At 38.9% G+C, this 14611-nt stretch overlaps 2 protein-coding genes across 2 annotated transcripts; both read left to right on the top strand.

The window, feature by feature from the left end:
- Positions 1-1124: 1124 nt before the first annotated feature.
- si:ch211-261a10.5 (potassium channel subfamily K member 13) lies at positions 1125-4769 on the top strand. Its single transcript, XM_068584029.1, has 3 exons — positions 1125-1461; positions 4092-4612; positions 4713-4769. Exons 1-3 carry the CDS (start codon positions 1125-1127, stop codon positions 4767-4769), a joined length of 915 nt encoding a protein of 304 aa, XP_068440130.1.
- A 2814-nt stretch (positions 4770-7583) lies between these two features.
- On the top strand, positions 7584-14179 carry calm3a (calmodulin 3a (phosphorylase kinase, delta)). The gene is made up of 6 exons (XM_068584489.1): positions 7584-7820; positions 10242-10272; positions 10706-10849; positions 11352-11458; positions 11949-12084; positions 12419-14179. Exons 1-6 carry the CDS (start codon positions 7818-7820, stop codon positions 12445-12447), a joined length of 450 nt encoding a protein of 149 aa, XP_068440590.1. The 5' UTR covers positions 7584-7817; the 3' UTR covers positions 12448-14179.
- The last annotated feature ends 432 nt before the right edge of the window (positions 14180-14611 follow it).

Here is a 14611-nt window from a genome sequence, read left to right as displayed (position 1 = left end):
CAGGCAGGAGGTGCACCAGGTTGTGATCAGATCGACCCAAGGGAGGGAGAGGTGATGATGTGTATGCCTCCTTGGTGTTGGCATAGAGGAGATCCAGTGTTTTATTGTCTCTGGTGTGGCATGTCACATACTGGGTGAATGTGGGCAGATTGGCGCACGGAGGGGCATGATTAAAGTCACCAGAGAGAAGGAGTAGGGCATTGGGGTGTTGAGTCAACAGCCTGCTTGTGTATGACGTCACAGGCCGCTTCAGCGTCGGCAGAGGGGGGATGTACGCAGCCACCATGATAACATGCAAAAATTCCTTTGGTAGATAGTGTGGCCTCATGCTAAAGCCTAGTTCATGCTTCGGCGTCACATCGACGCCGTACCTACACCGTCGACGTTACGCCGTCGTCGAGCATTCGAAGTTCTGCGTCGAGGGACCGCGTCGCTCTGCAATTCACGGCCATGCCGCCAGGTGTGTGTGGCTGTGTGGTTTCAGGGGTTTTAGAGTCGGAGCTCATCAAAATTGAAGAGCAAATGCTTATATTGCAAATGTTGAAGCGCAGGCGACAGAGAAGACGTTTTCGGAGGTGGTCTGTACGACCACTAAAAAAAAAAGCAACTGCCGGAAATCACGTTCTGAGCGGACCAATCAGAATAAGAAATAAGAAGGATAACTTAATGGTGAACGTGGACCCGAAAGCAGAATGTCAGTATATCTGAAACAAGCTCAGGCAGTAGTCACATGTTTGTTTTATGTAAAGACAAAATGGGATTGCATATGTTTGTGTTTGTTTCTGACTCATAAAAGGAGAGTAAAGATAGATTATTGAGCTGGTGATAAGCAGTAGGCATTGACAGATCATTAAAGCAACTGTTAAAGCCACCTCCAGTCTCAGAAGCAACGAACATCAACTCACTTTCGGATAGGGAAACTGTTGTGTAAGTGGTGTTCATTGCATAGAATAAGACAGAAATGCATGGATCAAAAATATATATGACTTTTTTTTATCTTCTGCACCTGTATACTGATGGCGTCCACCAACTGAGCAGATATTGTTCATCTTGATGCTGTTACTTAGCACATGACTTAATAGCACACAAAGAAGAAAATCCATCTGCAGTCTCAACAGGTGACAATGAAGAAAGATTTATCCTGCTGCTGCCCATCCCTGATCTCCAGCAGGGAAACTATTCGTTTTTACCTGCTTTTCGTGCTCATTGCTCTGTACATGCTGGCTGGCGCTGCCTTATTTTCCTCCTTGGAGAGACAAGCAGAGCTAAAGGCCCACCAGCTCTGGGAAACGAGGCTTGGAGACTTCAGTCATGAGCATAACATTAGTTGTGAGAAGCTGAAATCTCTATTGCGCCACTATGAAGAGGCTCGGACTGCAGGAATCCGGACAAAACCAGGCAGAGCTTTATGGGACATCCCAGGGGCCTTCTACTTTGTGGGAACTGTGGTCTCAACTATTGGTGAGTCAAGTTTAATTCTGTCCATACTAATTCTTCCTTCAGTCCACACTTGCCAAACTGAAACAAAACACAAAATACAGTTTCAGTTCCTTCATTGTTCTGATCGACATCATTGCTATTTTTAGAGTTATTTTCTACAAATCATACACATTCATATGTGGCTTGGTTTTAATGAATGACTGCTATGAAAACCGTTTTAAAATCAAAACTTAAGTGCAAAATGTTGATAACTACAACAAACTGTAAGACAAGCCCCATTACAAAGAGATGGTCATGTCATTCTGATTCTTGCAGCAAAAAAGTTTTGTGATGAAAATGACAGATACACAGATAAAACAGATGGCAATTTTTAATTTGAAAACATTGAAAACCTATCAATACTGTTTGCAAGTAACACACACATTTTAACTTATCCCAATAGTTAAGACAAGCCATAGGGCAAACTTTACAAATTAAACCAGCCTCGTCTCTGAGAATCAATTTACAGCCTTCTGACTGTACCCACTATCTTTAGGCACTCTCTGTCACTGTGGAAACTGAGGGACAGACAACACAGAGCCCGGATCAATTTCCTTTGTACAACAACTTCCATATTTACTGATTGCCACCATGTCATATTGTCGCTAGTGGGATTTGTGACACTGGAAGAGACTTTTTGGCATTTTTGGTATTGTTTCCAATGATCAAACACCTGACATTTCATGTGACTCATGACTCCCACATTTGTATTCCCTCACTAATGAATTGCCTTTCTTTCCTTCCTTTCTTCCTTCCTTTTAGCACAGTGTCCAAAGACATATTTGTATAACCTTTTTTAACTTGGGATAGGCATAACGAAGCAAAACATATGTGGCTGTCATGGTTTCCTTGATTAAAGAAATACAATGTGAACATATAATATATTATTATATGTATATATTTTATCAGTTATTTGCCACTGTAACATTTCTCAAAACTCTTTTATCATTGCATATGGGTGATCCTACTGCTTTGTCTGTTAATGATAGTGGCTGTGCAGCAAAAAGTAAAACTAGATAAGAATCAGCTGCAGCTGTGTTGCAACAGACACATGACTGCAATGACGCAGTTTGGACTACGACCAGGAATCTTTCTCGCTTTTCCATTAGATGTCCACCTCTTCAGAGCCAAACTGTTCAATAAAGGCAGGACAACATGTTTTGGGGAAAAAAAACAAGTTTACTGTACTGAAGGAGGAAAGCCACAACTTCCTGTCTGAGTATATTGATTTCCACAAACTGAGGCTGATCACACGTCACAAAATTGTTACACATACCCAATTTGTACCAGATGGTGGAGCGAGAAAAAATAGTTAAGGGCTCATGCTATTCAAATAAATTTGACGGGTGGCATGAAATATTGTATTGTATTGTTTTCCATCATCAACATTTCACAAGCAAAGTAACATTAAATTGGCTCTGAACTGTATAAGAGGTCAGGAACGTGTAATGGCCAGTCTGCTTCTTTAATGTAAATATACTGATAAACAGGTGTAGGTGTTGTACTGCAAAGGCTAACTTGAACTTTAATAGACAGTAGAATAAAAAAATACCCAGAATATAAGGATTTATATTATCAACTCCAAGTACTTATATGATCCAGGCCACAATCATAGGCAACAAAATGAACCACATAGACATAGAGTATGACATCAATCTGACCTTATCAATGCAATAACAATACTAAAACCTTGTCGTCTTATTCGGAATATCCTTCAGGATAATGTGTGTGAAACCACATAAGTATAGAGGATGTGTTTGGTGCAAAGGAAAAGACACACTTGACCAAGGAAATGAATAACATAATGGATTGAGGAGGATGTGTGTGGGTGTAATAAAACCAAGAAACTATGAATAACTGACACTGACAACACTCACAGAGACATTTGTCAAAAGACAAAAAAGATCAAAAGGTTTTGACATCATCAACATCAACAGATTTCCATCTCCGAGGAAATTACTGACCACATTTCCATACAATCCGGTCATTCACAAACCAAGGGCAGGAGGGAAGCCACAACCTCCGATATAACCTCCGTTGTTTATCGGAGGTAATTATCCGAGGTGATTACTTCACACTGAAAGATCAAGTTGGAGTTCGGAAACTCGGAGGAAGCGTCAAAACAGCTTTTGTCAAAAATAGTCTCTGCCTTTATATAATTTTAGGCAACAGTAGATATGTATTTTATTGAGAATCAGTGAAGAATTAGTTTGACTCACATTTGTGTTGTTAAGCACATTATACATCATATATTATGGACCAAAATAAGTTTGTCGGGAAATAAGCTTTTGTCTTAATAATACATTTATTTAATGTAGATTACTGATCACTTTTTTAAAAATTATTTTCCAAATATGTCCTAAACATTAACTTTTACATATGTTTTGCATTTGAGCTCCATATCTTCTCCCATCACAACTCAAAATTGAGGCCACTTTTAGTTTTAAAATGTACACAGTTTAAACATCTAACTTCCTTGGGCATGAAAAGGTATGTTGACTTGTCATACACTCTAAGCAATTCTTTAACACAAAAAAATGTCAAGTGGTAGCTCTGTGAAAAGACACCAATGTTATGATAGCATGACCTTTAACCTCAAGTGTTTCTCTTAGGGTTTGGAATGACGGCTCCATCCACTGTGACAGGGAAGGTCTTGCTTGTTTTCTATGGGTTGCTGGGCTGCTCAGCTACCATACTCTTCTTCAATCTCTTCCTGGAGAGAGTTATAACATTACTGAGCTTGCTGGTATCCTGGTGCCGCAGAAGAACTAGACGCAGTGGACCGGAGGGCCCAGCCAGAGAAGACAACAAAAATGATCGGAAACCATCTGTTTACCAAGTCACACTCGTCCTTTTTGTTGTTGTATTGCTAGTTGCATGTGGGGCTGCCTCTCTCTATTCAGCAATGGAGGGCTGGACCTACACAGAGTCCCTCTACTTCTGCTTTGTGGCGTTCAGCACGGTAGGCTTTGGGGACTTTGTTAGTGGCCAGAGAGAGCACCATGAGCACACCTGGGCATACCAAGTTGCAAATTGTCTCATGATGCTTTTCGGAGTGTGCTGCACTTATTCCCTTTTTAACACTATTTCTGTAATCATTAAACAATGGCTGAACTGGCTGATAAGAACAATGGTGTGGATGTATAGCTCTATCCGCCAATATAGGCTGCAACTCAGACCACTGTTCAAACACTGTTCTTCTGACTCTGAGCCGCCTATATGTTATTGTGAAGATGCCTCTCTGCATAGACAGCTGGTACAGGCAGTTTTCCGTTCAGTCCCTGGTATGATGTGGCACTCCTTTGTTCCAAATGCTATTGGAAAATGTTTTTGTCATGAGGCGCAGGTGGAAACGGTGTGCCACAGAGAGCTCGACAAAGACATTTCTGCAAAATAAGAACAGCATAGTTCATATAAAAGAAATGTAATCTATGCTAGACCACTACCTACCTAGCAAAATTAAATTACTTCTGAACACCTAATAACAAATACAGCAGGAGTAATCTGTACTTTTATTTAGGGATCAAAGAGTTAAAATGCTTGTCTATCTCAGATGACTGAGCTACAATATGTGATATTCCTGGCCTTGTGTCTTCTTCAACACTCTAAGTTCAGATTCGAATGGATATAATTTATAGCAACTTTAACTATTATCCTGCATCATCTCCACAGTCTGCAGCTTTGGAAGACAACACCAAAAGACGTTAGCCAAACTGTGCACTAATGACAGTGTTTATTATGCTCTGATGATGAAATTGTTTTTGTGAAATCATATGTCAATTTCTGTGTAATCACACTGACTGGAGATGTCCACAAAACATTGAGTGTTGTTTATAGTTTTTCGTGAGTTGAAATCATGCAGTCAGCTGTTTTTTTTCTTTTTTTATGTTTCCTACATGTAACCATTTGTTTTTGTTGCTCAGCATTTCCCCAAGTAATTTCTGATGCAATGTTCTGTCACCGGCTGCACTCTGCTAGGTACACAAGACCAGAGCTATGTCTCCCTCTGCTGTAATTCACATGTAAAAACAAGCCCCTAAAGGCACCAGTAAACCTGAACTTTTTAAATATTTTGTCCAAATTACGCAAAGGCCTTTACTCATATATTCATCAGGTTGTCATCATGGCAATGTGTGTGTGTGTTTTAAAAGAAAAGTGCTACTGGTCCAAGAGATTAGCTGATCTTCCTATAAACTTGATTTAAAAACACAGCATCAAATGCAGATAACAATCATAACTATAAAAGCCATTCAACTATTATCTATCATCATCATTATTGCATTTGTAAGTAATGATTAAAGGTTTTAGTAAGTGCTTGAAAGCCTTGATTAATGCTGCTGCCCTTCGTTCCAAAGGCATGAATTCCACAGTTTGGGCAAGGGACTAACAAACTTACTGAAGATGGCAGCTTATGGGTCTTTGTCTTAATTTTGGTTAGCAATGGATAATATGTGAATTTCAGGGCTGTACTAATACTTGATAGTATAATAATAATAGCATTGTGTATCTCTGAAAGAAAGTAAAGGCCTGGCCACTGCAATAGTCTTTAAATAATAGAGGAAGTTGCTCATTTGCAGCTGAAAAGTTATGTCAAACTCAATGACAACATCCTTAATAATATATGATGTGCACTGCTTTTCACTTTGCTTTGGACTGTCAACTCAAATACGTTTTGTGTCATTTCTGTTGGATTTAGGAAATATTTGGGCATTCATTAATAGTTGCTGTTAACCAGGTTGTAAAGTTGGGTAAGATCATCAAGGTCGACAACAGTAGATTGGGGGTTACGTGTGCATATCAATGAAAGTGGATACTGTGTTGACCATGAGAGGTCAACATAATGAAAAGGTCCAGAGCAGAACCCCGAATCTTTCTGAATCTAGGTATATGTATTGTTCATTTTGAAAATACAAGTTCTTAAAATGTAAGTACTGAACACAAGGTGTCTCCTAGTTAACTAAAAAGTATATTCTTTTGTGTATGTGACCTTTGGTTTTCAAGTTTCAGCTTCGCTGTTGTGTTAGTTGCAAATTCAATTAGCTTTCAAGTTGTGATTTTACAACGCTTGCTGATTGTAAAGTCACAGTTGGAGCACTTTAAGAGCTTAGATAACACTCACTTTGTTAAATCATCAGTTCAAAAAATTAATAGTTGTGTTGAAAATATCTGGTTCCTTGATACATAGTCAAAAATAAATAAAAATGTCAGGGGAGAAATTTAACTTTGGCTCCAAAAGTTCATTTCTGCAAGAAACATCCAATCACTGAGTTTAAAAACGGCAGGAGCTACAGATTGCCCGTAAAAAACAAAATGTTTTAATTTATAACTGTTCTCTTCTGTTAAAACATGAAATGATCATTACATTACATTATCTTTACAATGTATTTTTATTCTATTTGGTTGACCCTTTCATCCATAATAATCCAAGAACCTTAACTAGAACCTGTGTCACGTGCAAAAGGAATGTATACTATGTATATGAATGTATGAATGTATAGTAGAACATTAATCTGGAGGAGCCAGTCCCAGTAAATCACCCAGGGTCACACCAGGTTCTTTAAAGTATGAGCCAGAGACATAACAGGATTCTCAATGGTAATAGTGAGGTCATGGACAGGAGACTTGAGATATGTGAGATATGTGAAAAGGCAGAAATGGTTTACTAGAATTGCATTATCTGGGAGAGTAACAGTGGGGATACTGTTAAAAAATAATAATTAAAATTGGATTACATAAAACAAATATATATATATATATATATATATATATATATATATATATATATATATATATATATATATATATATATATATAAAATACAAGTTCTTATTAATTGAACAAGGGTCCTCTATTTTAATTGAACAAGGGTCAATGTTGTTAATCCACAAAGTCCCTTTTCATGCGAGGTGGTGGGGTGGTATCTTTGCGCTTTATATATCTAGAACACACAATATTGTTGTTGTTTTTTTTGCGCTTTGTTACATGTCAAATGGACATTAAATAATGCGTAGTAAACATGTTTCGCACTTATAACAATGTTCAGTGTTTGGTATGTTGTGCGTGCATTGAGAGGGAGGACTAAGATGTAACGTTACAGGCGGAGGGATACAGAGCACACAGACAGAGCCCACCGGCGTCGCTGGATTGAGGTTTCCGGGCCACTCTGGTGCAACACAGGGATACAGCTTCTCCACAGATTTCCCGAGACACATACTGTAATAAAGTTAGATTTAATTGAGGTGCTTCATCAGAGTATCTGCCGTCCTAGCAAAGTCAGAACTAAACCATACATTGGTCGTTTTTGTCATCTTCACGCAGATTGAACCGTCAACGGCACAATGGTGAGTACCGCCTGCTCGCTACGTTAGCTGCAGCCATATCAGCTTCAAGCACACAGCCGCCGAGTAACGCCAGCTAGTTTAATACATATTGCATGAAACCACATCCTCACCTAACATTTTATAGTAACACAATGTAAAGTCGGTCCGAGCGGACGATCTATATCTCGTGTTTCTACGAGCTAACTAGACGAATGCAGGAATCCATGCGGTGGATGTGTACTTCACGTTAGCAGGGACATATTAGCACTTTCATGGCGGATTATCGCAGTGTTGGTCACTGGTTTTCTAAATAACGTCAGTTTACTCTGCGAGGGAACAGAGCAAACTTGTCTTTAGTATTATAATGGTGCTTATTATTATTATTATTATTATTATTATTATTATTATTATTATTATTATTATTATTATAGTCCTCTGCGCCGCATAATGTGACGTTATACGGCGTGTTGTGGCCTGTCGTCTGCTGTACTAATGTCACATCATGGTTTGTTAATACTGTGCTTTAACCACGGGTTTGCGTCGTTTTCATCGTTTAATTACTCGAGTCCAGCTCTCTGAGTGGGCGTGGCGCTGTAAAAATAGACCGTCCAGCGTTAACGTGATCTCGAAACACGTCGTAAATCTTCCAACGCGGACATTAAACTCTTGCCAGCAACCATTTTGACATCACAAGTCGCTGCAACACGGGTTGTACCCCTCACAGGGCACAACAGCAGTGCGCTTTGGATACACATTAAAGCTGATTCTGATTCTGTGACATGCGCAACAAGCGGAGAAAAAGAAAGAGGTTGTAATCGCCACCAATTACGATTACGTAAGAACACAGCTCACAGGAAAAGCGCTCTGCTTCACACTATTTGCAACATTTTAGTTTTTTTTGTCATAATGTATGGAGCTCATGATGGTTATGTTGCAACATTTTGGGGCTATGTCTTTTCGCAACGCCACCATGACAGCATCGCCCCCGTTACGTATTGCGCCACGACGTTGCACCGCATTCTGCTCCTGCTGGATGATCCTCTTCTCCACCCCTCCTTGCGCGCGCCTCCCTTCCCCCCGCATTGAACCAAAGCATGCTTGGTGCAGTAGGCTGGCAGGACCCGCAATGCACCCTCAAAAAATGGGAATATTCAGGATCCACTGCGGATATAAATATATATTTATTGTGAAACAACAGATGCGTGATCTGTGATGGAAGTTATGGAAACTACAATATCTTATTAAATCACATGCTTGGGTGTATGTATAGTTTAAAAAGAAATCACCAGCAGTAGGGCAGTTGTCTTTACTTGACATTATAAAAGGGAATGTGATATTGTGTCTACTGATGAGTTGAAAAGCAGCAATACTGTTTTGCTTGGCACATTTCACAGCAGTCTTGACAATTCTCCAACACCGACTGTGCCGTGGGCTGTCTGATCCACTGCTTGCTTCAGCACCACTGAACGGCTTGGCAGTGGACAGAGGGAATACTCTGCCGTCTGTCTTGCTTCCCTTCTCCTTAACCCCCCTCCCCAACCAACACGGTGACTCATTGAATTTGACTTGAACACGTGGCATTACCACCAAGCCGAGCTACAGAAATGTTAGCTTTAATCTCTTTGGCTTTGAAAAAGCAAGGGCTTGTTAGAAACTACTTTCTTCTTGTGTATGTGGAGCTGGAGCAAATTATTTCATGGATTGGCTCTCTAACTATATGCACTCAAGTGATTCAATTTCAACATTTGGTTAGGTTTTATTGTGTGCCACATTTAAGTTATTGTTGTCTGATCATGCCAATTGTTTGCAAAAGAATACTTTCCTGACAATACAAAGGACTACACACACACACAGACATAACGCAGCTACCACTGTAAAGCAACAGTTGGCACACGGGTTTGTCTATGAGGATAAAACAAGCCTCACATCTGTTCAGTAAAACATGTACGATGCGGTGGTTAGCTAAGGTGATATTCAGTGTGCTACATTGGCGACCCTGTTCGTGTCTCACTAATTTTAGCAGGCGTGTGTATTTCGAGCAGTGGAGTATTTATACCCGTCCCTCATCGCACTTTCTCAGCCTGAAGTGGGCATGTTGACTGACTTAGACAGGCCCGGTAAGACCGAAGGAGGATGGCAGGATGAAGTTGAAAAATCTGTTTGGTTTTACTTTTGCATACACCCATCACAAGAGCAGCCTGTTTGGATAGCATCCTCGCACCGATCTTAGCTTTGTGTTAAATAGTATTATTGTTTTTCATTGATTATAAAAAAACTGCTTTTTTTTTTTGACTGCTTTTTCAAAACATCGCTTGTATCAGTCTACAGAGCTAAAAACATGATATGATGAAATAAATAATTACCATTAACAGGAATGCCCAACACATTCTTTTCATGATTGAATATTAGTGTTTTATCAATGTCTCATTCTTTTGTTAACAGGCTGATCAGCTAACCGAGGAGCAGATTGCTGGTGAGGGAATGTTTCTTTGTTTTTTGGTTTATCGCCCTAATTCTCCACTAAACCTAAGAAACTATATAGTTTCTTAAGAGATTTAAGTAACCAATATTTTGTTCAAATAAGTTCATGGTTGGAATGGCTAAATTTGAAATATGAAGGGTTTTGAGTCACATGCTGAAATCTTACATGAAAAGCTCACATAGCTATGCACACAAACGTTAGATATTTTGCAACAGTATTTTAACTTGGGCCATCCTGTAATGTATCATCAGTCCACTTTCCCACATGTTTAGTTCCTTCCTGGCATTAAATTAGTCATGCACAGAGCTTGCTCATGCTTAGCATGTGTTTTTAATTCAGACTGCTTGAAAAACTAAAAGTGAAGGTTGTGTACCGCCATGAATGCTTGTGGCACACTAACAGTGTTTTTTCTGTAAATGCACAGAGTTCAAGGAGGCGTTCTCGCTGTTCGACAAGGATGGTGATGGTACCATCACTACCAAGGAGCTGGGGACTGTGATGCGCTCTCTGGGACAGAACCCCACTGAGGCTGAGCTGCAGGACATGATCAATGAGGTGGATGCTGACGGTGAGGATGAAAAGCACAAGAAAATTACACTTGCTGAAACTTATAATTACCAACGTTTTAGGGGCTAATCTTCATGTCAAGTGTTCCTCTAGCCTTGAAAAAAAACTACTTCAACATTTCACTAGTATATGTATACACTGTAGCGGTATTTTGCGTATCAAGCACTTAAATTACCATAATTTATATCATCCTTAAGAAATGTGACCATTTTCACTGGTGACTGTAATTGTCTGCCAGATTATCCCTATGTTACCTAAAGTATATGCCAGAATCTTACTCCTATATGCTTTAAACATATTTTATAAATATACGCAGATACCAGATGCTGAGCTAAACAATGTGGAATAACATTTGTTCTTGAAGCCACATCTGTTTTGGAAGTCCATTCAAATATGTATTTTTGTGCCGTTGACGTGTTAAGTCTTTTTGGATTGATATGCTCAGTTTCTGTGTAACCAAACTCACACATCTCTGACCTCATTCTGTTTGTATGACTGTGTAGGAAATGGTACAATTGACTTTCCCGAGTTCCTGACCATGATGGCCAGGAAGATGAAGGATACAGACAGTGAGGAGGAGATCAGAGAAGCCTTTAGAGTCTTCGACAAGGTATGTTAACACTGAATAGATTGCACATATTAACTAACACCACTCAACAAAATCAGGATTTTTTTTTGGCCGCAGATTTTTTTTATCCATTGTCCGTATCCTTGATGGGTCAAGAAAGGTCAAACATGTCCAATGAAGTCAAGTACCTTTTTAGAGAGAGATTTCTGCGTATTATTGAGCTGTCACACAAGGTCACTTTTATGTTTTCCTTTGACCAGCACTTTAGTCCATTCAAAGGCTTTTCATTGGTGCCTCTCTGCTCGATCAACGATAATCTTTAGCATGCTAAGATGCACATGTAGCAAATGAGTACAGTTTACATAAATGTACCTTGCCTCAGAGTTAGTGAAGAATAGTGTAAACCTCTTGTACTAACAATCAAGATCATAGTTCGACACTGAAACTTTCAACAGTGGTATTCAGCTTTTCGCTGCTCTTTGAAATGATAAATGGAAACAATAACAATAGTTTTTCTGTTGGCCATTGGCAGGACGGTAACGGCTACATCAGTGCAGCAGAGTTGCGGCATGTCATGACCAACCTCGGGGAGAAGCTCACTGATGAGGAGGTGGACGAGATGATCCGCGAGGCTGACATTGATGGCGATGGTCAGGTCAACTATGAGGGTGAGATGTTCTTCATGGTTATTTTCTTCCTGAAAAGGTGTCATATCTTTTTCTTTAGTTTGGTGATTATATTATTAACACAAATTACAACCCTGCAACTGCTTGTGTGTCTTCTCTTTGCCACTTGACTTGTTTTCACTAAAACATAATCTTTGTGTTTGTGTGTTTTTACTCAAATCGTATTGGAACAAGACACACATTTATTGTTGTTACTAAAATTCCAGTTCGAACATAACCTTTATGAAAGGGGTTTGCATCATGCTAACAGTTTCTTGTACCAACATTTCACTTTTCGCATCTGTCATTAAAGCGTTGTTTTCTCTTCTATTCACAGAGTTTGTCCAGATGATGACTGCCAAGTGAAGAGAACACTGAAACTTCTCTCAACGTTGCTTGTCCTCCTGAGATCACTGTTTTTAAGAACCACAAAAAAAGAACAATTATCAGATGATAAACCAACTTTCCCCCCAATTCACTGTAGAATTAAACAATTTGCGCTTAAGTACATCCAAATACTTCGAAGGTATCTGTTTAGCAAACACCAACAGAATAATCCCTAGAGAAGTCAATGGACCAAGCTTTACGAGGGCCGAGGCCCTGTACTTCAGACCACGTTTCTGCTGAGTCACCCAGCTCCTGATTAATTTAGACGAAAGAGCAACACTTTCAGAAAGGCAGAAGGATTGGAGCCCATGCCACAGTTGGTATAGAGAAGTTGGCTATTTAATTATTTCCAATATTTAACAAAGAACTCTAAATACTGAATTGAGTACTCTTCTTGCATGCACCCTTTCTGTGGCGGCCTCTTGTCACAACAAGGAGGCTCTGATCAGAAGTAGTGGTCAGACTGTGTACACACTGGAGGTATATACATTACTATATAGCTATATATCTGTAAAATTTGTGTCACTATTGGTTATTGCAAGAGCGAATAGGTGCGGTGTAGAGTGTTCGCTGGTCCTCGGTTGCAGTCCTATACCTTGAAAAGTTCAGAGAAGAGCGAAAGGCTGAGGAGTGCTAACGGTGTTCTCCTCTTGGGGGTGATATGTCGTCTGGTTTTTGAGTCGTGGGCTTTACAGCGTGCTTGCAGCACTGATTGGAGACACTATCTGATATTGTTTCAGGAGGATTATTGTAAAAACAACACTTGCACTGGACTGCAGTTAATATATTTGTTCTGCAATGTTCAGATATCCTGTTGATACAATATTGATGTAATGCTTTATAAATGTGTTCTCAAATAATAATGTATTGATGACAAACTTTGGTCATATATATATATATATATATATATATATATATATATATATATATATATATATATATATATATATATATATATATATATATATATATATATATATATCAAACTTTATATATAGTGTATCGTAAAATTGTTGTAGTAAATGACCTGTGACATGTTTTCCCTTTGGTTTTGAAATTGTGCCATAATACTCTAAAACGCCTCAACCTTCTTGCAAGACTCGTAATTCATTAGAATATAAAGCATCAACTTAATAAAATAGCGTATAAAAGTACATGCAGTTGAACATATTTGCACTTTGGTATAAACCATGTGGATATTAAAAAGGTTTTTGTTGTAAAAGAAGAAAAAGAAACCAAATGTTGCTGCTGCTGCTCATATGTTACACTCATTTCTTGTCTGTGTTGGTGTCTGATCTTCGATTAGTCCAGTGACTCAAACTTCAATCTGCTTGCTGTTTAACTGAACAAAATGCATATACTGTATATTCACAAAAACTGTTTGGTGGGGTGATGTGTTTTAATTTGGACTGATCAAGTGGGACTTTAAGATGGGGATGAAATGGGGTTGTAGCAAATAATTCAGCTTTAGAAGTGAGATTGTTTATGTTTTTGAACAGTTGGCTAAATGTAAGAAGCTGGTTAGCTGAGGTGTCTTTTGATACCTTTAAAGCATAAAAGTTAAATACTGATTGGCTTGAGGCGTTTAAATTGGTTAACCTTTGATCCGGATGTCAGGAAGTAAATTGACTGTTAACTTCTAAAGGTATCTAAAAAAACAAGTAAAGATGTGATATATTTTACATAAATCAATAAACTGAGCTTTACTTCACCTGCATTTCACTTTATCATCTTTAATCTAACATGAATCCATATTTGACACGCATCCTGGTTTCATTGTTTTCAAGGCCATGGCATTCACATATGCCCCTCTTCAGTATTGCACTATATAAAACTTTATAAAAAATATACACATACACTTATTTATACACTTATACTTATATATACACTTTATAAAAAAAATTTCCCCTTGGGGATTAATAAAGTACATATCTATCTATCTATATCCCTTCCCTAAGGAACACTAATCCCATGCAGCCAGTCTCAGATTGGGTCAGGGCGAGTCGCTCTAGTTCTTATCTGGAGAACTATCTCAGGCGCAAGCTATATTTAGTACTACTGCAGCCTGTGATAATCTAGGTCAGCTGGGGTCATGACCTTTCACCCACACAAACACAAGCAAGGGGCCCTCGCCTTCCAGCTG

This window comes from Clinocottus analis, unplaced genomic scaffold, assembly GCF_023055335.1.
Source record: "Clinocottus analis isolate CAN_PGR_092001 unplaced genomic scaffold, fCliAna1.0.p SCAF_2, whole genome shotgun sequence".
In the NCBI taxonomy this organism is placed as follows: Eukaryota; Metazoa; Chordata; class Actinopteri; order Perciformes; family Cottidae; genus Clinocottus; species Clinocottus analis.
The sequence above is the reverse complement of the archived record's forward strand: the minus strand, read 5'-3'. Positions and strand labels throughout refer to the sequence as shown.